The sequence below is a fragment of the Scardinius erythrophthalmus genome (assembly GCF_964197995.2).
Source record: "Scardinius erythrophthalmus genome assembly, chromosome: 23".
In the NCBI taxonomy this organism is placed as follows: Eukaryota; Metazoa; Chordata; class Actinopteri; order Cypriniformes; family Leuciscidae; genus Scardinius; species Scardinius erythrophthalmus.
Window position 1 is genome coordinate 2,217,790 of NC_138243.1, and position 21,081 is coordinate 2,238,870.

The window sequence follows — 21,081 nt, forward strand, 5'->3', positions numbered from 1 at the left end:
GATGTACGCCGGTTATTGTAGGGACGCAAGACTTCACATTTTCACACTAAACATGACGCGGACCAAAACGAACTGTGATTGGTTGCGTTACTTGTCATTCAGTCTTTGGCTGATATTTTTATTCTTAAATACATGTAAGTGAATGTGGTTTGTCATTTAAGAAACCTTTATAATGATCATTATTCATGTTAGTTGATCTATAAAGCACAATGGGCGCCATAGTACGCACCGGCACCGCAGTTCAGAGAATTGTATCTGTCAGATTTACAACACGTCAATTCATCCACTTCTCCAGAAATACATGAAAGTAAGTGGCCAGTGAAGTGTGAGAAGAACAGAGTAAATTTTATAGTTACCTACACAATGTTTATCTAAACACATCATCAATTTATGATTGAAAGGATTATTGCCACTTCCATAGCCATCACTGTGTATTTTACAAACTATAAATGTTGTTTTGCTAATAATTATGTGTATTTGAATGTCTGAAACCTAAAATACACCTTATGTGGTTGAAAACCCAGAATAGTTGTGATAGGCTATATAACAGCGCTGAGGATTTTGTCAACATGGCGCCGATCTATGGCAACGCGGTGTGGCTCTGTGTTTATGTTTGTCTCGTTTTGTTCTGTTTTGTTGACAATTCTGTCAATCTGATTACATATGACAGACATGAACTATTATGTATTCGGGACACTTTGCAAAACTTCCCGGCCTCCGATCACTGGAGGAATGTTGCCGGAAATATTGGCAGTCAAGCCAATGCTTACAGACACAAGCGACCTCCAAGGAAGAGAGGCAAACGAGCGGGCGTTTTGGTTCGACTAAGACAAGAGGGTTCACCGCTCTCCGCTTCCCAGCATGATCCTGTCGAATGTCCGCTCCCTGACTAACAAACAGGACGAGCTGGCTATCTTGATCCGATCCAAGCGGGACGCTGCTGACTGTTCTGTTATATGCCTGACCGAGACGTGGCTGGATGGCAGCATGCCAGATGAGGGTCTTCTCCTGCCGGGTTTCACTCTACTACGAGCTGACCGATCGCAGCAGGATTCACAGAAGTCGTCAGGTGGGGGTGTCTGTTTTTACATAAACCAACTCTGTCGTCCTCCCACGACATTGTTCACCGGAGCTGAATGCTTAATTGTTATATGCAGACCCTTTTATCTCCCGCGGGAGTTCTCCTCCGTCATTTTCGCCGCTGTTTACATTCCACCTAAAGCGGGAGCCAAGGAGGCTTGCAGGCAGCTGGCGGCTCTCATAACAGAGGTGGAGAATTCTAGTCCGGACTCTGTGGTTTTTAATTTTAGGTGATTTTAATCAAATGGACTTAAAGAAATCACTACCCAAGTTCAAGCAGCAGATTCATACTGCTACCAGGGGTGAAAAGACACTAGATAAATGCTACTGTGTAATTTCTAATGCATATCATTCTATTGCTTGGCCCCCTTTGGGACGGTCAGATCATAACACTATCTTCCTCATCCCTCGATATCGTCAGAGACTGAAATCTACTAAGCCGACAAAAAAAAGTGATCAAACAATGGTCTATACAAGCACAAAACGAATTAAAAGAATGCTTTCATACTACTGACTGGTCTGTCTTCAGGGATGAGTTTACTACCCTGGACGAATACTGTGATGCTGTTACTTCAAATATTCACTTTGCTGAAAATGTATGTTTTCCCTCTAAAACTGTGTTTATAGCAATAACAAGCCATGGTTTAGTAAGGATATTAGAATGTTGTATCTGGAGAGAAAAAGTGCTTTTCAGAGTGGAGATATTTGTCAGTATTCTTTGGCTAAATATGCATTTGAAAGTAGAGCCCGACCGATATGGATTTTTGGGCGCCGATGCCGATACTGATAAAAAAAAGCCAGATACCGATATATCGGCCGATATTATTTATGTGTATATTATAATACAGTAGCAATATTATTTATGTGTATTATATTACAGTAAGTTTGGACACACTTTACAATTGGTGTGTACAAACTTTTGATGGGTACTAGAGCCCGACTGATAAAGGATTTTGAAGGCTGATACCGGTACAAATATTTGTTGGTTTTAAAATCCGATATTCGATATATCGGACGATATTTTTTTTTTTTTTTTTCAGAAACGCGCAACAAAACATTAACAAATTTCCCTAACATTAGTTTATTTGTAGTTATTTATGAGTTTTAACTAAAATAATATGATAATGCATTTTAAAAAGAAACTTGTTTCTTGTATTGTCACAACAGAACAGAGGAACATCAAAATATATTAAAGTTCTGATAAATAAAATGTATAAAAATACAAACTTAAGATTTTTTTTAAGACTAAACGTTTAGTCCTTTGAACAAAAACAACAATTTCACATTCAAATTGACAACAAATTCAAATTGTCATAATTTACTCTCTCAAGTTGTTTTTTTCTTCTGTTGAAAATAAGTTATTTGGATGAATGTGGGTAACCAAACAGTTGATGTACCCCAGTGACTTCCATAGTATATTTTTCTCCTTTGGAAGTCAATGGGGACCAGCTACTGTTTGGTTACCCACATTCTTCAAACTATTAATATTAGAAAAATATTAGAAGGAAATTAATACAGTTGGAACAACATTAGAGTGCCTGTAAATAATGAGATCATTTTTATTATTGGGTGAACTATCCCTTTAAGGACAAGCGGCAACTGTTTACAATTGCTACTGTCTGTTTAAGAGCTGAGCATGACACGTCTAATGTACACGCATTTGACAAGCGGACAACCGACATTGTTTATGTAAATATTGTGTGTATTTAACAGTATTAGCACAATAATACTCGAAAGATAACTTAGTCCAGTATCCAGGCGCTGGTACTAGAAAGGCTTTTAGTGCATGTGAGCTTCACATGTACGCGCTGAGAAACGCACACGTTAGAACAGCGCATCAGTATTTAAAATTAAATGTTTAACCGACAAAGCATTAAAGCACATGCACATTATGAACTTTTGTGAACTGCAGTGTTAACATTTTATGTGAATATAGCTTACGTCGCGTTGTTCCGCTTCACTCTCGGCTTATTTAACCGCAGCAAAACTGGACATGAGTCACGAATTTTGTCATCCTTATTTGAGTTAAGAGAACTGATAGGGATGTTCTTTTAATTGTTATTCAAGCAATGTATGTCTCGTGAGTCGTTACCAACTCACCATGAACACACTTCTACGCTGATCTCACTCGCGGTTCTCTCTGCCCGACTCGGGCTGGATCAGCAGGTTGCTGAATGTGTGGCACGTTATACACGAGTGTTGCCAACAGGGACGGTGTAGAGTGCCCTCTGGTGGACAAACTATACAACGGCAACACTCATAACATGGTTGAAGGGTGTTTCGTCCGTTTTTATTTTATTTTTGAAATATTAATTTATCGGCCGTTATAAATGCCGATACCGATAGTTTTGAAAATGCCTAATATCGGCCGATAATATCGGCCTGCCGATATATCGGTCGGGCTCTATTTGAAAGGGCTGTTAGAAAGGCTAAAGCTAACTATAGGGCCAAGCTTGAAGCTAAGCTTGGTGTCCATGACAACAGGGGTGTTTGGCAAAGCCTTCAACAGATTACTAATTATAAAAACAATCACACAGTTTCTGATGATGATCCTTCACTACCTAATAAACTAAATTAATTTTATTGTAGATTTGAATGCAATTCTGAATGTTCAGTCAGCTCTAATTTCCTCAATGACATAGGTCCTCTCGAACCACCTTTTCTGATAGAAGAAAAAGAGGTCAGATTTCTGTTGAGGAAACAAAACTGCAGGAAGGCATCAGGCCCCGACCAGGTCTCTGCTGCCACTATTAAATGGTGTGCCAATGAGCTGTCGTATGTCTTCACTGACATTTTTAATTGGTCCCTTAGAGTATGTAAAGCCCCAGCATGTTTTTATTCAGCTATAATCATTCCTGTGCCCAAGAAGTCTAATGTGAGTTGTTTGAATGACTACAGACCAGTGGCCCTAACCTCTGTTATCATGAAAGTTTTTGAGCGATTAGTGGCTAATCATCTCTCAGCTACGTCACTTGATCCTCACCAATTTGCATATAGGGAGAACAGGTCTGTTGAAGATGCAGTTTCTCTTTGCACCCATAATATTCTTCAACATTTGGAGGGGCCAGCTACATATGCACGGGTTGTGTTTATTGATTTTAGTTCTGCTTTTAATAATATTATACAAAAGAGATTGTGCGACAAACTCTTGGGGCTGGGGGTTAAGGAGTCCATATGTAAGTGGATTCTTGACTTTTTAACTGATAGATCTCCAGTGGTTAGGGTTAATAACCTTTTGTCAAAATCAATGTCGACCAGCATTGGCGCCCCTCAGGGGTGTGTTCTGTCTCCCCTCTTATACTCATTTTATACCAATGACTGTTTTTCTCATCATGACTCAGTCAAAATTTTTAAATTTGCAGACGATACTACTGTGGTAGGCCTCATCACTAACGATGATGAATCGGCCTACAGAACAGAAGTGTCCTTGCTGGCTGAGTGGTGCACAGTTAACAACTTGTCTCTTAACATCTCCAAAACCAAGGAGATGGTTGTTGATTTTAGGAGAAAAAATATTAAGTCGCTCCAGCCCCTGGCCATCAAGGACAAAACTGTAGAGTGGGTGGAAAGTTTCAGGTTCCTTGGGACCATCATTTCCTCCAGTCTCAAATGGAGCCTCAATGTCAGCCAGATTGTTAAAAAAGCTCATCAGCGACTTTTCTTTTTGAGACAACTTATGAAATTTAAAGTGTCCAAGGCTGGAATGCTCCACTTTTACAGGGCTGTGATAGAGAGCATTCTCACTTTCTCCATCACTGTATGGTGGGGTAGCTGCTCGGCGGATGATAAGTCTGCACTGAACAGGGTAGTTAGCACTGCGTCAAGAATAATTGGGTTGGATCTCCCTAAGATCTGTGACATTTATAACACCCGTCTACTCAAAACTGGTCTGAAAATACTCAAGGATTCATCACACCCTGCTAATTCCCTTTTCATCCCTCTACCATCAGGCAGAAGGTTAGGAGGCATAAGATCCAGAACCACCCGTTTTTCTAATAGCACTTACCCGGCTGTGAGGGCTCTCAACTCACAACAACAATCACAAACTACTTTATTTATACAGACACAGCTACGCCCTTCTTCTTCTTAGGGTCACTAAACGTACTAGCACATTGTCTGATCAGTTTTCTTATTATTTAATTAGCAGTAATCTAAGTATTTGTTCTCGGTTTAGATTTCATGTTGTTATTGTATATGTTATGTTGCATTGTCTTGTGTGAGCCAATTCATTCACCAAAATGAATTCCAGGCGATGTGGGTCGTTCTGGCAAAATAAAGACTTGAACTTGAGCTATTGCGCAGGCCAACGCGCGAATGCAGATTTGAATTTAGAAGTTGATGATCACTTGATCTGAACGTTCTAATCACAGCAGTGTGAACGATCGTACGCTTCAAAGGGTTAACTAGCAATCACATGCGGTGATGATGCTTGCATTCGTTTCGGAGAACCAGGGGGCAAATATTTCAACCGACAGCTGAGGCATGTGGCGCAAAAATGAGGCACCGAAATCTGCATTGTGATCCGGTCCGGTTACATACCGGTTTCATATCGGTACCGGGTTTTGGTCCCCAACCCTACAGTTGAGAGCTAGATATTCTTTATCGCCATCATTAAAACCACTGTAAGTCACAGCCAGCATAGCATAGCAACAACTGTGCAAAACTCAGCAGGATATGAGGGATCTGGATCAAGGTATCAATCTAATCCAAGACCGTTATCTGACCAACCAAACGCTTGATTCCCAAAAATCTGTTTGGTGTGTTGTTTGAGGTTTAGTGAACAACACAGTTTAAGCTGACAACACTTTATTTCTTCAGTTTTATTTTCATTTAGATAAAATACAAAACAAAATTTGATATATTATTTTGCATCATCCTATAGCACAACCAGAGGAATTAATGGTTGGGTCGATTTGAATGTGCGTAATACACAAATGCAAACAGTAGTTTGAAGCTTTCCAAATATGTCATTTTAAAGCCCCTCATTAATGGCAAATATTTTAAACCCAGTGTTATTGGGAGGTGTCAGATAACCGTATTCACTACAAATGTTAAATGTCTGGAATTACCTCTGGATGTGGTTTGAGCGGATGTCTTTTATCTGATCAGCGGAGCTGGATCTCACAATAGGGCATCGGTTCACAACAGGGGGGGGTCACAGCCCACATGGGGGCCTCAGCGAGCTCTGTGGGGGGGTCATTTCATATTTTGAAAAGTGTTGAGCAGTGAGCATTAAGGAGAACGATCATATTAGATTAGCTAATTTTAGCTGACCAAAAAATGGACAAATTTGTAATTCGTCCTCCACAAAAACGACAGAGTCCCACTGATTCGCCTATAGCTGCTGATACTGTAGTAATGACCCAGGTGAGGAGAAACACGAAATACCAAGATAGTTACCTGGACTATGGTTTTATTTCATTAAAAGTATAATGTTCAGATAGGCTATGCAACAAATTATTATAATCCCATTTCATTACAATACTCATATTAACAAATTTTTGTACTTTTTTTACTTTGTTCTTTTTTTTTTCAACTTGCTGCGGCCCCCACTTTGAAAACCCCGGGGCTAAGATACCATTATCAAATAATACAGTCAAACGTCGCATCGCAACAATGTCAGAAGACGGGCGGGATCAGCTCTCTGCGCTGTGGTATTATGTGGTAATAAAGCGATAAAGAAATAAATTTTTGGGCGATGACAAATGGCTCACTCAACTCAGCTACCTTTCAGACAAATTCAGTGAAATGAACAGGCTTAACAGAGCAATGCAAGGTGCAAACATAAACACTGTGGTGATGAACGAGTTGAGGCTTTCAAAAGAAAACTACACGTGGAAAACCTGTGTCTCCTCCAGAATCAGTGACATGTTCGAGCACACCCATGTATTTATTGCAGACAGACATTTGAATTTTAAAATCACTCAACGTCAAATAACAGTGCATCTATCAAAGGTCCTGGAGAAATGTGATAGTTATTTCCCAGCTCTAACTGAGGAGCAAGCAGCTGAGTCTCTGTGGGTCAGAAACCCCTTCACTGAGTACATTGAAGCAAAGTCTCCAGCTACTCTGCCATCAAGACTTCTGGAAGAGCTTATAGAAATATCCTCTGATGCCAGCCTGAGGTTTCAGTGAGGTCCCATTGGAGTCATTCTGGTCTGAAATTGCAGAAGAACACCCAGTCTGTCACAGGTTCCCTTCAGCACCACCTACCTTTGTGAAGCAGGGTTTTCAACCATGACAGCCCTTAAAACCAAATACAGGGCCAGACAGACCCTTGAGGATGATATGCGTCTCGCCCGTCAAAGATCTCTCCAAGCATTGACCTAATTATTACTCACTGCCAGCAGCAATCCTCACACTGATTGCTAAAGCCTCACAAATAACATGCAGTATATTATAACATTCAAGTATTGAGGTCCCAGACTGCATTAATTTTGAAATAGCCTATTCGTTCTTTGTTTCCTATGTGAATACTGATAGTTTTGTTATTTCATTTAAAATAGGGCCAATTTATAGGCTACTTAGGAGTAAATAAATAATTACAAATGGCCTACTGATATTTTTGTTATTGTATTTTCAATATAGGCTATTATTTTTGCCTATATTTTTGCCTATATTATTTTTGAGGGGTCTGAAATTGTCATCGTAGGTGCATGTCCACTGTGAGAGACAATCTAAAAAAAAAATCCAGAAATCACAATGTATGATTTTTTAACTATTTATTTGTATGATACAGCTGCAAATAAGTATTTGAACACCTGAGAAAATCAATGTTAATATCTGGTACAGTAGCCTTTGTTTGCAATTACAGAGGTCAAACGTTTCCTGTAGTTTTTCACCAGGTTTGCACACACTGCAGGAGGGATGTTGGCCCACTCCTCCACACAGATCTTCTCTAGATCAGTCAGGTTTCTGGGCTGTCGCTGAGAAACACGGAGTTTGCGCTCCCTCCAAAGATTCTCTATTGGGTTTAGGTCTGGAGACTGGCTAGGCCACGCCAGAACCTTGATATGCTTCTTACAGAGCCACTCCTTGGTTATCCTGGCTGTGTGCTTCGGGTCATTGTCATGTTGGAAGACCCAGCCTCGACCCATCTTCAATGCTCTAACTGAGGGAAGGAGGTTGTTCCCCAAAATCTCGCAATACATGGCCCCGGTCATCCTCTCCTTAATACAGTGCAGTCGCCCTGTCCCATGTGCAGAAAAACACCCCCAAAGCATGATGCTACCACCCCCATGCTTCACAGTAGGGATGGTGTTCTTGGGATGGTACTCATCATTCTTCTTCCTCCAAACACGTTTAGTGGAATTATGACCAAAAAGTTCTATTTTGGTCTCATCTGACCACATGACTTTCTCCCATGACTCCTCTGGATTATCCAAATGGTCATTGGCAAACTTAAGACGGGCCTTGACATGTGCTGGTTTAAAAACATACCTGCAAACTCCTCAGACTAAAAAAGGTGACAGTGTATCGTCGGGGGTCGGGGGGGGGGTGCTGATAATCTGCATACCCTAGTTTTGCACTGATGTAAAAAGACTGACAGTGACACAATAAGTCATGTTAGCAAAATGTTTTAATCTTTTAACTCTTAAAAAAAAAACTATTAAAAAAACATGTATGTTCTTTAATGTTTGATTATCATTTTACTGTCTTCACATAGGGATGGGAATTGATAAGATTTTATCAATAATAATGACACTGACGATTCTGATTATCGATCCAATTCTTTAACGATTCTCTTATCGAATTTGATAGCACTGTGTGGAAAAATGTAGTCATATGCTTTAAAAAAAAAACAAGTGGTTTTATTTATTTTAAAGGTTAAGCTTGAGCAGAGACAATAGAAAGCCTAAGTCCCGCCCCTCCGCTTCCGGCTCATGGGACCTTATTTCGGAAAAAATATGTATGGAAGTCAATGGCGAGAGATAACTTATCTTTTTATTCCGTCTGAACTGTGCCCTGAACTACACATATGATGTTTGTCAATTTAAAAGGTAATTATGAAAGTCAAGAAAGTCGCAGTTTGTCATAAAACAGAAGAGTAACGTTTAGCTTTATGTGAAAATCGCTCAATGAACTACATCTCTCGTCTCGCACTATGTACGTCACAAGATCCGTTGCTCGTATGTGTGTATTCTGGCTCAAAACACTCAGGCATGACGGCGTAACGTTACGATTATAATGTAAGACTACAGAAAAGATGACAGACGTTAGCTTCAGTAAAGTTAGCTTCATTCATTGAGAGAAAAGGTATGACGTCGCATGTGCGCCTTCTGGGTTTGTAGTCTTTGTAATTACGTATTTTCACAGTCTTATACCTCAGCAGTTTTACATCAAGCTGCGACTTTCTTGACTTTAAAATGCATCTTTTAAATTGACAAACATCATGTGTAAATCAGGGCACAATTCAAACGAGATCAAAATATTTGTTGTCTCTCGCCATTGACTACCATACAATATTTTTCCGAAATAAGGTCCCATGGTGGTCGACCGGAAGGGGAGGGACTTAGGCTCTCTATATAAGAGACATGCCACTTCCTCAATCCTCAATAGAACTATATAAGGAAAACCCGTAACGGCAATGATGGCGGTTGTATGAACATGTCCCGCCCCTCCCGCTGGAAAGCCAATCATCTGCTTTTAACAGTCAAGCCGCGAAACATTTAAACCTATCGTCTGGTTCCACTGAAGCATGCGCACAGTTGAGGTTTTGCGACAGCCGAGACGATTTGGGGACAGCGAGTTGTTGTGTGTGCAAGATCAGTGACAGGGCGCATTTTTAAGTTAAAATTTTAACTGAAAGAACCATATGGAAAGGACAAGCAGAGAGGGAGAGCCCCGGTCGCGCGCGCGCACCCTCTCTCTCTCTCTTTCCGAAGCCAGGCGAAAGTGTAAGTAAGACTTTACCGTCTCCAAAATAAGCGCTGTCTGTCTTGCTCTCTCTCCCGCACGCATATTAATCAAAATAAAACGACATGATGGTAAAAGGTCGGAAGACCAGTTTGATGTTGGAGCATTAGGAGATTTTTTTTCCCCTGAATTACCGCTGGGTTTGAATTGTGCTAAAATACGTTGCCTTATCTTCTCTGAAATGCGTTCCGCACATTCAGCTGACATAAAATTACTCTAAATAAACAAAAAAAACTATCAGGTGATGTAATGTTTTCTGTGTTGACACTAACCTTGTGGGATGTCCATGTCCTAACTGCTGGGATAATCACACAACCGTATGACACATCCAGTTCGCGAACTAATGATTCATTTGAACCGATTCATTTTAATGAATAGTTAAAACTACTGATCTATACAATACATTGTTATTACTGATAAAGTGCAAACCTGCTTATATTTAAATAAAGGAGAACAATATTGACATTGAATATGCACAACACCGGCCTTCTGGATAGAGACGTAAATGAAGTTGTTGTCGCGAACCCTTGCACATGCGTAGTAAAAGTATAACCTGTGGGGAAAAAAGGCGTTTTAAACCTTATATTGGGGCAAAGTCATCAAACTTTTTCAGCGATTTTTATCATATTTTACTGCTGTTTCTATACATGCAGTTTTTATGTCCCAGTGACCAGTGAAAGTGCAGTTCTGACTCTCTGCCCATTCATTTAGATAGGAGCCTGGTCTTGTTAGTCCGAAATAGCTGCCCGGAGGCGTTGCCAAGATGGCGGCCGAGTGGCACGACTTGCCTAAAAGGACTTTGGCTTGAGTTATCAAACTGTACTTTTTATATAATTTATGTAATAAATTTACTTACTGTTGGGCCCTATGTGAATATGAAGGCCCTGTGGAGTTACAAATTTAAGAATCTGTATAAGATCTGCTGATCTTATGTCCTTACATAACATAGGCTAACTAAGTTAGAATACTAGGTAGAGCACATTGAATTTAGCATTTAAGGTTATGATGATGATATCAGCTGTTAATCAAAGTTTCCAGCAAGAGATTCGTGCCAGTCCTGTTCTCTGAGTCAGATGGTAGTCAGTAGTCTAACAAAGATATCAATAGCAAGATTAGTTTTAACATTATGTGACCATTGCATATCGACATGATGAAAATATTCATTCAAAATCATTCGTGCATTAATGCTGCATAATGCTTTGACGAGTTTCCACAGCGCACAATGCTTAAGGGAACGTCTGCCAATTCCACCAACTGCGTTAAACGTAGTCTATAATTTGTATTATTTAAAATTACTTTTAACACTTAAAAACAGACGTTTTCAAATTCCAAAGCTTGCAGAAGGTTCCTAATGGCAATACTGACTTAGGCTACAGCTTTCCTGGTAGCCTTGAGTGAATTAACTTGTCTAAGAAAATTATTCATAAAACGTATAAATATCAGTTGAGCCTGTGTTTACTTTCGTCACTGACACAGACGGAAATGAAAAGACTATCAGTTAAAGTTCAGCTTTAGGAGGAGAAGAAATAGGCCAGGATAAGAAGACTGAGAGAATAAGAAATATGAAGATGAGGAGAGAGCAGGTATTGACAAATAATCTAATGACAAGGTTTTAAAGATAGCCTATTTCTTATAATTTTTTGGCCTTCAAAAGTCCTAAATTGCACACATGTAGATCAGAGAAATCCAAATTTTCTCGCCGGGGCATTCCTAACTACGCCGGGCCATTCAGTCTTGTTGCCCAGGGCACAGGAAATCGTTAATCCGGCCCTGAGATCAATGAAATAACAACTTATGATTTCGGGGGTTTACATAGCAGGCTATGGTCCAGTTTCCCCGGCAAAATCGACTGACGCCGCGTCTGATCAAAAGTAACCTTCCTTGTCTTGTCTGTTGTCCCCAGTCCGAGGGAGATTGACAGTCATGTTTAGCTTCTTCCATTTTCTAATGATTGCTCCAACAGTGGACCTTTTTTCACCAAGCTGCTTGGCAATTTCCCCGTAGCCCTTTCCAGCCTTGTGGAGGTGTACAATTTTGTCTCTAGTGTCTTTGGACAGCTCTTTGGTCTTGGCCATGTTAGTAGTTGGATTCTTACTGATTGTATGGGGTGGACAGGTGTCTTTATGCAGCTAACGACCTCAAACAGGTGCATCTAATTTAGGATAATAAATGGAGTGGAGGTGGACATTTTAAAGGCAGACTAACAGGTCTTTGTGGGTCAGCATTCTAGCTGATAGACAGGTGTTCAAATACTTATTTGCAGCTGTATCATACAAATAAATAGTTTAAAAAATCATATATTGTGATTTCTGGATTTTTTTTTTTAGATTATGTCTCTCACAATGGACATGCACCTACGATGACAATTTCAGACCCCTCCATGATTTCCAAGTGGGAGAACTTGCAAAATAGCAGGGTGTTCAAATACTTATTTTCCTCACTGTATCTGTTTATAGTAATAAACATACCGTTTGTTTGAAAACTAATGTTTTTGTCATCCTTGCTGCAAGCTTACAAGAGTGATAATATTAAATGTGAAGTGGGCCCTGAAATATTTTCTTGGGAAAAAGGGGGTCTCAGACAAAAAAAGGTTGGGAACCACTGGTGTAGGGTGTTTCTCTGGGATCATCTGCTGGTGTGTGTGCTGTACCTGGCTCTCCGTCGGGGGTGCTGCTCGCAGTGCTGCCCTGGGACAGAGACATGCAGCTGGAGTCCTCATCACTGGTCACGCCGGTCCGGCCCAACAGCAGACCAGCGTTCCTGCCGCCACCATCGCTGGCTCTCTTCTGCAGCTCAGGGTCTGTGTTCACACATACACTGGGATTCAAGCCTTCCTCTTCCTCTCTTTCAGCTTCCTTGTCTCTCGTCTGCTGTTGGTGTTCCTTATTGTTTTCCATCATGGCGGCAGAAGAGTAAATGAGAAGAGGTTCATCAGCCGCCCAGTCTTGCAGGTCAGAGCATAGCGCTTTCAGGGTCTTGTTCTTCTCTTCATTTCGCCGCTGTGAGTTCTGGTTTGGGTTTCTATCTGTGGATTCGTTCTTGTTTTCAACCAGGTTGAGATTCTGGTCTTGCTGCTGCTGCTCTGCTAACTTGCATATTTGGTTCTGATCTTCCTTCATCCACTTGGTGTTGCTCTCAGAGACTGGAAGACTATGTTCATTTTCCTGATTTCTGCTCCATTCATCTTCCTGGTGCTGAAGGGACGCATCATCGTTCTCTAGTCCTCCCATAATGCCTTTGAGGAGCTGGATGGAGGTTGTGCTGGCGTAGTTATGTCGACTCTTTGGAGAGAAAGAGGTTGAACCTGGAGTATCTTTCAGGCCCAACTTTCTTTCATAAGATAAGCAGAGGTCAAGGGTCAGTGAAGGTGGGATGTACGTGTTTTCATTGAGCAGGTCTGAGGGGTTCTTCACAGACATGACACAGAGCTGAAACAACAACACACAAACACCTTTACTGCAACGCCATCAAAGACATGAACATTTCACATACAAACTCACTGTGAAAAACATGCTAAATCCTGGGCACTAAAATTGGAGTTAATCATTTTACATTTCAATTTTGCTATTCACAGCTAGGGATGTTATACCGTGATCCAGGGCTCGAGACTAGCGGCGTCCTATCGTCCTGGGGACGATAGAAAATGTGTTTAGGATATTCTCCAGGACGCCTACAGGACGAAAGACATTTTTGTATGCGTGTTCATTTATTAATAGCCTATTAGGGTAACTTACTTAGAAAATGCGTAAATTAACCGACCAAGCGCTGACTACAACAGAGCGCGTCTTCTCATGCTGTTACTATAGTTACTATCACTGGCCGGCTACTCACCCAGAGACTTGTTTCGCGGTACATCTATCACATGGCTTATTTTCACAGACAGAAACGAGACGATAACTGAATAAAAACTAGTTTGGAATAACAAAAACCATGACGAAAATCTATTGACATTTTCGTCTACGAATAAAAACTAGACAAAAATGTTAGATAGTGACGACTAGTGTTGTCAAAAATATCGATATTTCGATAAATATCGATACTGAAATATCTGAACGGTACCAATATTAATTTCCCGAAGTATCGATACTAGCCGCGCTTTCACTTTCACTTCTCTCCAAAGGCGCGTTGAAAAACACCACACGCGCAGTCGTCTCATTCGCTCTGGTTAAATAGCAAAAGTGAAGTGAATGGGGCCGATCACATCTGACGCGTTTTTTGCAATGAGAGGCGCCTATTTTCAATTGGTTTCCAGCGAGCGTTCTGCGCGCTGTTTATGCGCCTCGCGGGCCTTCCGTTTTAGTGATGAAAGCTACAGTTGCTTGAACGCCCGGAGAGTGCGATGATGGAGGATAAACTTGTGGTGCTCTTGCGGGTTACCAGGAGCTTAACGACTTCACGAACCGTAACTACCACAATGTTAACAGAAAGTAAATAAAGTTAATAAAAAGGCTTGTTTGATGTTTACTTGACTGACAGGATAGCTGTTTCAGTGGTTGCCTAGCAACATAAAAAACGCAGCGCACTGCTCGTTCTGTGTGATCTTATACAAGTACATTTTAACTGTGGTCAAATGTAAATTAACTTGTGCTTATTTAACTTTATTCAAGACTTATTATTTAATTCTGCAATTTACCTTCATTAGCAAATATCATCAATTTGATTACACAGATACTAATTAAACTAAACTGAGCTAGACAATGACATCTCTGAATTCAATAATGAAATGCCTTTAACTGAAAATTTAATGTTTAATCTTATTATTATAAATTACTGACACTCTCCTCCAATTTGATACTGTAAAGTGATTTGAGACAATCTGTATTGTTAAAAGCACTATAAAGGTGACTTGACTTGACTTCATGTCGATCCAGTGAGCATTGTTTTCGTGTGTGATGCACACACGTTTGCATTTAAATCTGTTCATCAAATAACGTTAATGTATTAACCAGCATTTATGCTTTTGAACAAGTGCACTACCTAAAATATACCTCATTGTCATGTTCTAGACTTGTTATATTTAGCTTTAAATAAAAAAAATACCCCCTTAATATTGTGGCAGTTTTTTCTCCGTGGTATCGAAAATGGTATCGAATATCGATATTTTTCAAGGTATCGTATCGAAGTTAGAAATTCTAGTATCGTGACAACACTAGTGACGACTTGGGAAGCGATCCAGTCAGAACTAATGTCCTGCTGCGTTTGTGGTAGATGCGCACATTTGTACTGTGATGTGCTGATCTACCCAGCGGCACACGGGTTGACATCCGCTGCATGTCTCATAAAACATTAAAAAATTTAAACGTCTGGGAGAATGAGTAGTAGAGCAGACATAGATCTGAATAAGAGTGACGACACAAAAAAAAGAGCTCTATTCGGTACGGTTTTCTGTGCGCACACACCCGACCCGAAGCGTGCAGCCGTGCACATAGACACCTATACAGTGCGCGAGTACTGATTTGAGCTCTCTTTCCTGTCTGAATGGACAAATACACACAACATTATGCCGAAATGTCCGTTTTGGAGAGTATTCACTATGTTGGTTATGTCTTATACAGTTTTGAGTGTATTGGATGTGCATCAGTGCAATTGGATCCGCATGTCATTGGACATGATCCGATGTCTTAAACTAAAGTGACAGTGGGTAATAAACCTAATGCGGTCTGTGTCCTTAAAATTGCTCAAGCAACAAAAGAAAAAGAGAAAAGCATTCACTGCTCGTTAATAGCTTTAATAATGATTCATTATATTTAATTCATACAAATAAATATGTCTGCTGCTTGAAAGAATAAAGAATGATGATATTTTTGAGATATGTAGTCACCAGTATTTATTTGTTATTTTTTAATCCAACCAACTCAAAAACGTTTTGAGCTGTAGCCTATGTATTTTTATCTTAATTTTCGTATATGTAAAAAAAGAATTGTTCTGCATGAATACAAAAAAGCATTTAACTCCTGTTATTTTTTATTAAATCTGTTTTTTACCTGTTTACAGATAACTACTTTGAATGGAGCTAAATAAATATAATAATATATATCATAAACATTTTAATGGTGTTTTTATTATGTGACTAACAGCTAACAACTATAGATGATACAAAGTACAGAAACAACATATTTATTTTCGGACGGTTGACATTCACTTTAGGACGTTTAGGACACTTCAAATCATTTTTCAGGATGGTTCCAGGACGGAGGTGAAAAAAGTTAGTCTGGAGCCCTGCCCTGATCTGTCTCAGTCAGCACTGACAAAAAAACCTTTTTGCTGGACTGGGTATCGATCAGATTGGAATCGATCCAAATCCGATACTGTGTGTTAAAAATGTTTGTTACTAAAAGTACAAAAAGCTTTTATAAAAGCACAATAAAAGATTTAGTGTAGGGCTGTGCGATTACATTTTTTTTTTTTTTTTTTTTTTACTTCCAATGATGAAGAAAACAAGATAATCGAGGTAAACGATTATTTTGCCACATGCACGCACTTTAACGGTACAACACACAAAAATGTCAAAATGCAGAGATTGGTGTGCGCTCACGTAAACAGCCGTTTATGCCTTAATTGAATGTAAATATCCATTTTATTTAAATTTTTGTTTTCAAAAATCAATGTAAAAAAAAATCAAATGTTCTCAGCGCCGTCAAAATAAAAGCCACAACAACAAGCGTGTCTTACATCACTACCTGAAAAACGTTCCTGAGGGAACCACCATGGTGGCTAGTTAGCGACAAGCATTTTTTGAAAGACATAAAAGGTGTAAATAAAATAATATAGACAATGAACATTATTTGACATTTAGAAATAGTTTTGGCGATTTGTCCTACTGTGCATATTGATTTCTGACGCGCACAGATAAATGACTTATTTTCAATAATAAACAAATTGAAAAATCTTGGGTTATTTTTTCTACCCAAATCCTGGGTTGAGCTTTTGGGTAGATTTTTTTGGGTTATTTTTTCAGTGTTTGGGTAGTTTTTGTGTAACCCAGATCCTGGGTCAGACATAACATCCCAGTGGTTGAGTTATTTATCGCGGGCTTTCTGCGACCTCTTCAGGAGAGAGCAGTGCAGCTCCGTCAAATTGTTGCATGTCTTTGGTAAAATACAGGTTTGTGTACATTTTATTTGATCTATAAAAGTTAGATATTGTTCTGTATATTGTTTAATTTTATGCAAAGCAACATACAGGGGCATCGTGATGTGAGTCACCTTCATTAGCGTCGGTCTTTTCGTATGATGGAAATCCCTGATGCCTTGCATAACAATTGTGACCCTGGATCACAAAACCAGTCACAAGTCGCACAGCTATATTTGTGGCAACAATACGCAAAATGATCGATTTTTCTTTTGCCAAAATGCCAAAAAAATCATTAGGATCTTAAGTAAAGATCAAGTTCCATGAAAAAATTGTTAATGTCCTACTGTAAATATATAAAACATTTATTTTTGTGAGTGAATGCAGCACAATCGCCAACATAAATTGAAAACTTTAAAGTCCCTGTAAAGGCAATTCTAAAAAAAAATTCTAAACACATTATAAATGTTAGAAATGTATTGCTAAAACATATTACAAAGACTGTGAACTGTGAAGTACTGAATTGTGGAGTTAGACCGTGAAACAGGTTTTCACCATTGCTGTGTTCCGGATTTTTTGGGCGGGGCTAAAACGGCGGCACGATGACGCACTGGAGCCCATGAGCTCCTGGCCCCGCCCCTACTTGACGCAATGGAGCCGCTGAGCTCCTGGCCCCGCCCCTACTTGATGATGAACTGGAGCCGCTGAGCTCCTGACCCCGCCCCTACTTGACGCACTGGAGCCGCTGAGCTCCTGGCCCCGCCCCTACTTGATGACGCACTGGAGCCGCTGATTTCCTGGCCCCGCCCCTACTTGACGCACTGGAGCCCCTGAGGCTGGCCCCGCCCCTAACAATATAAATAGAGCACATTCACATCAGTTTGCCACTCGCGAGTTACTGTCAGTACTATTAGTTACTACAGCTTACAGTTTGCTAGCTAGCTATGCCTTCGTCACGGAAATGCGTACTACCTGGATGCGATCACGTACAAAACAGATCGGTGTCTTTATTTAAACTTCCGAAAAACGATCACATCAAGAAGAGGTGGATTGATTTTGTGAAGAGCCACCTTGATGGAGAGCTGAGGATCACCACCAACACCCGTCTCTATAGTGATCATTTTACACAGGATATAGTTTTATAAACTTTCGTCGGAGACAACTGGGATGCACTGATAATCCGCTGTTACTGGTGAATGTGGCCGAACCGACTATCTCCCGCCTCGGCCTTCATCCACCCGTCACACCAACAACTGGTACCATCATCGGCAGTTGCCTTGTGTGCTTATGTTATAATTATAGTAGGTAGTCCAGGCTCGAACATGTATGGCTTTGTAAAACTAATTAAGCTGCTAGAAGCATCCATTCCAGCTGTAGCGGTGACAGTTGAGTGTGCCGACGGTAGCTTTCCCGCGAGTGGGCGTGGTTTCAGCGCAGCCAGCGGACACGCCCCCAGCATTTGAGAGCAGAGACTACTGCTCATTTTTTCAAGCTTCTGATAGCTTATTTTATGTACTTGCCGGCTTTTTTATCATTCAAATTTGGCTGGGTGGCTAATAACACATTTTTCTGTGGTGTGACAAACTCAGAACACATACTTAATTTTGACTTTACGGGGACAAGGAGATTTTCTCAATGTTTAGATTTTTTTGCACCCTCAGATTCCAGATTTCCAAATAGTTGTATCTCGACCAAATATTGTCCTATCATAACAAACCATTAATCAATGGAAAGTTTATTTATTCAGCTTTCAGATGATGTATAAATCTAAATTAAAAACAAATTGACCCATGTGACTGGTTTTGTGGTCCAGGGTCACATTTTATGATTTTATTCAAAAAGAAAAAGAATATAAATACATAGGATGTTGAAAAAGAATATAAATATACAGGATGTTGAAATATGTTTATTATGTATATATGTATATCTAAATTAATACTGTATATTAGGGGTGTGCAATATTGACAAAAATATATCTCATAAGTTTTGTTGATAATAATTAGATGATATTTTACTGATTGTGTTTTTGTACCCATACCCTGGCTGGTTTAGGCCTGTTGTTGACAGCAGACTCACGAACATATTCATATTTTTGAATATGTATATGTTCATATTCATGAACATGAATATGCGGTCTGAAGTTCGAAGTTCCCCCGCTGAACACGACATGAGCTCCAGCACGAGATCCAGCGACAACAGAGATTGGTCCATTACACTTGAATTAGGCTACTTATAAATGCTAATTATTACTTACAATATTTGTTAAAGGTCCTGTTCTTCGTGATCCCATTTTTCAAACTTTAGTTAGTGTGTAATGTTGCTGTTAGAGCATAAATAATACCTGTAAAATTATAAAGCTCAAAGTTCAATGCCAAGCGAGATATTTTATTTAACAGAAGTCCCCTTTCAAAGCCTACAGCGAACGGCCGATTTGGACTACATCCCTCTACTTCCTTCTTTAATGACGTCACTAAAACAGTTTTTTGACTAACCTCCGCCCACAGGAATACACAAAAAAAGGGGGCGTGGTCTTGTTGCGCTCCCACAGAGAAGAGGAAGAGTTGCGTTTGTAGACTGTGTTTGTCGCCATGTCGTCGAGACGCTGTTATTTTCATCCCGGAGTCAAATCACCTTTAACACTGAGCGCATGTGTAGCAGGGTGGAATAACTCCACCTATTGGGAGATTGTGCGCATGCGTGTGGCTTATTGGCTGCCCTTGTATGGAGTATAAAAAAGTGTGTTTTGGCGACCGGATATGCGTCTTGGTATTGCCGTCATGTCATTTGTTGCCGTCGACGGTTTAGACTGTGTCCTTGTCTTCCGTCTGCTGTGCGCTTGCTGTCTACTTATCACAGGTATGTTCAGCCTCCTTATAAACAAGTATTGATCGTGTTTTGCTGTTATTTGTTCTATTTTCAGTAAATATTTATAGTATGTTATTTACAGCGGTATGTTTCGGATCGAGCGGCTGCATTCCCGCATAGTGTGCGACCATGAATGGTTTGTTTACGATGACCATCCCTGCGGTATGTATAATTATAGCTTTTTTTAGTAATCTCTTTAGTAATCTGTTATTTTCTTTTACATATTCTTGTTATGCTCTGCAGATCTGAGGGTCCTCCCTGCCTACTCAATGGGATTGAGCGTCAATATTAACTCGTGAAGCGCCTTATTGTGACTACGTTGCTGTTTTGCCTCTATGTTTAGTTTATAGTAACTGTGCACGTTGTTGCGGTGTCGTGAAGCGTCGGGGCTGGTGCGGCTTGCTGGCTGGTCCGTCTTCACCAGCTGCCACTTGCTTGGTCTTCTGATTGTGCATCAGTATATTGAGTTTATGAATGTTTATTGTTTTTCATACTTCATTCTGGGCATTGTAATTTATAACTGCTGAGTCTGAGTGAAGTGTGTGCTTTTAATTTGTCTTTGTTTTCTTAAGATAAGCCATTTATATTTTGTTTTCGTTTGTTGTGTTATACTTGTATTGTCTTTTATATGTTTGTTGGTTTTATATTTATTTTCTGTGCAGGAGTTGGGGGGTTCTGGAGTGGGAGGCTAGTTGTTAGCGTATGGTGTGTGGTGATTACACCTAGTGCCGTGTGTTTTCTTGCATCCAATCCTCACGTGTGTGTGCGGGCGTGTGTTTGGGTTACTGGGGTTCTTCTAATTGAGGCAGCTAGCCCGCGTCTCCAGGTACCTCCGCTGCTGGTCAACCAACTCAATTTAAATAGAAGTTTGTGGTTGTTGTGTCTGCAGGGTTTTTCCTACATTGAAAATTTTTTGGCGGCCGCCAAAACGATTTTTTGTCCCGCCAAAGCCTTATTTGATCTGTAATTGGGTTTTGTGAGTGAAGCAGGCTACTGACGGAGTGACGGAGAGAACGATCACATCGCCCCACCTCCGCGCGGGCACTCTCCGTCTTCAGTTCTATCTGCTCTCTCCCTAAAGGTCGGAAGACCGAATCCATGTTTCACGCGGTGCATTCGGAGAATATTTTTGCTGAATTAGCGCTGGGT

At 40.2% G+C, this 21,081-nt stretch overlaps 1 protein-coding gene across 2 annotated transcripts in view; it reads right to left on the reverse strand.

Annotated features, from left to right (window-relative positions):
• Nucleotides 1-21,081, reverse strand: part of apbb1 (amyloid beta (A4) precursor protein-binding, family B, member 1 (Fe65)) — a 116,492-nt gene that overhangs the window by 79,728 nt on the left and 15,683 nt on the right. For both annotated transcript variants that reach the window (XM_081353752.1, XM_081353751.1), the window contains exon 2: nt 12,647-13,424. In XM_081353752.1, the coding sequence (XP_081209878.1) occupies nt 12,647-13,415 (769 nt within the window). In that variant the 5' untranslated portion in view covers nt 13,416-13,424. The remainder of the gene's footprint in view (nt 1-12,646; nt 13,425-21,081) is intronic.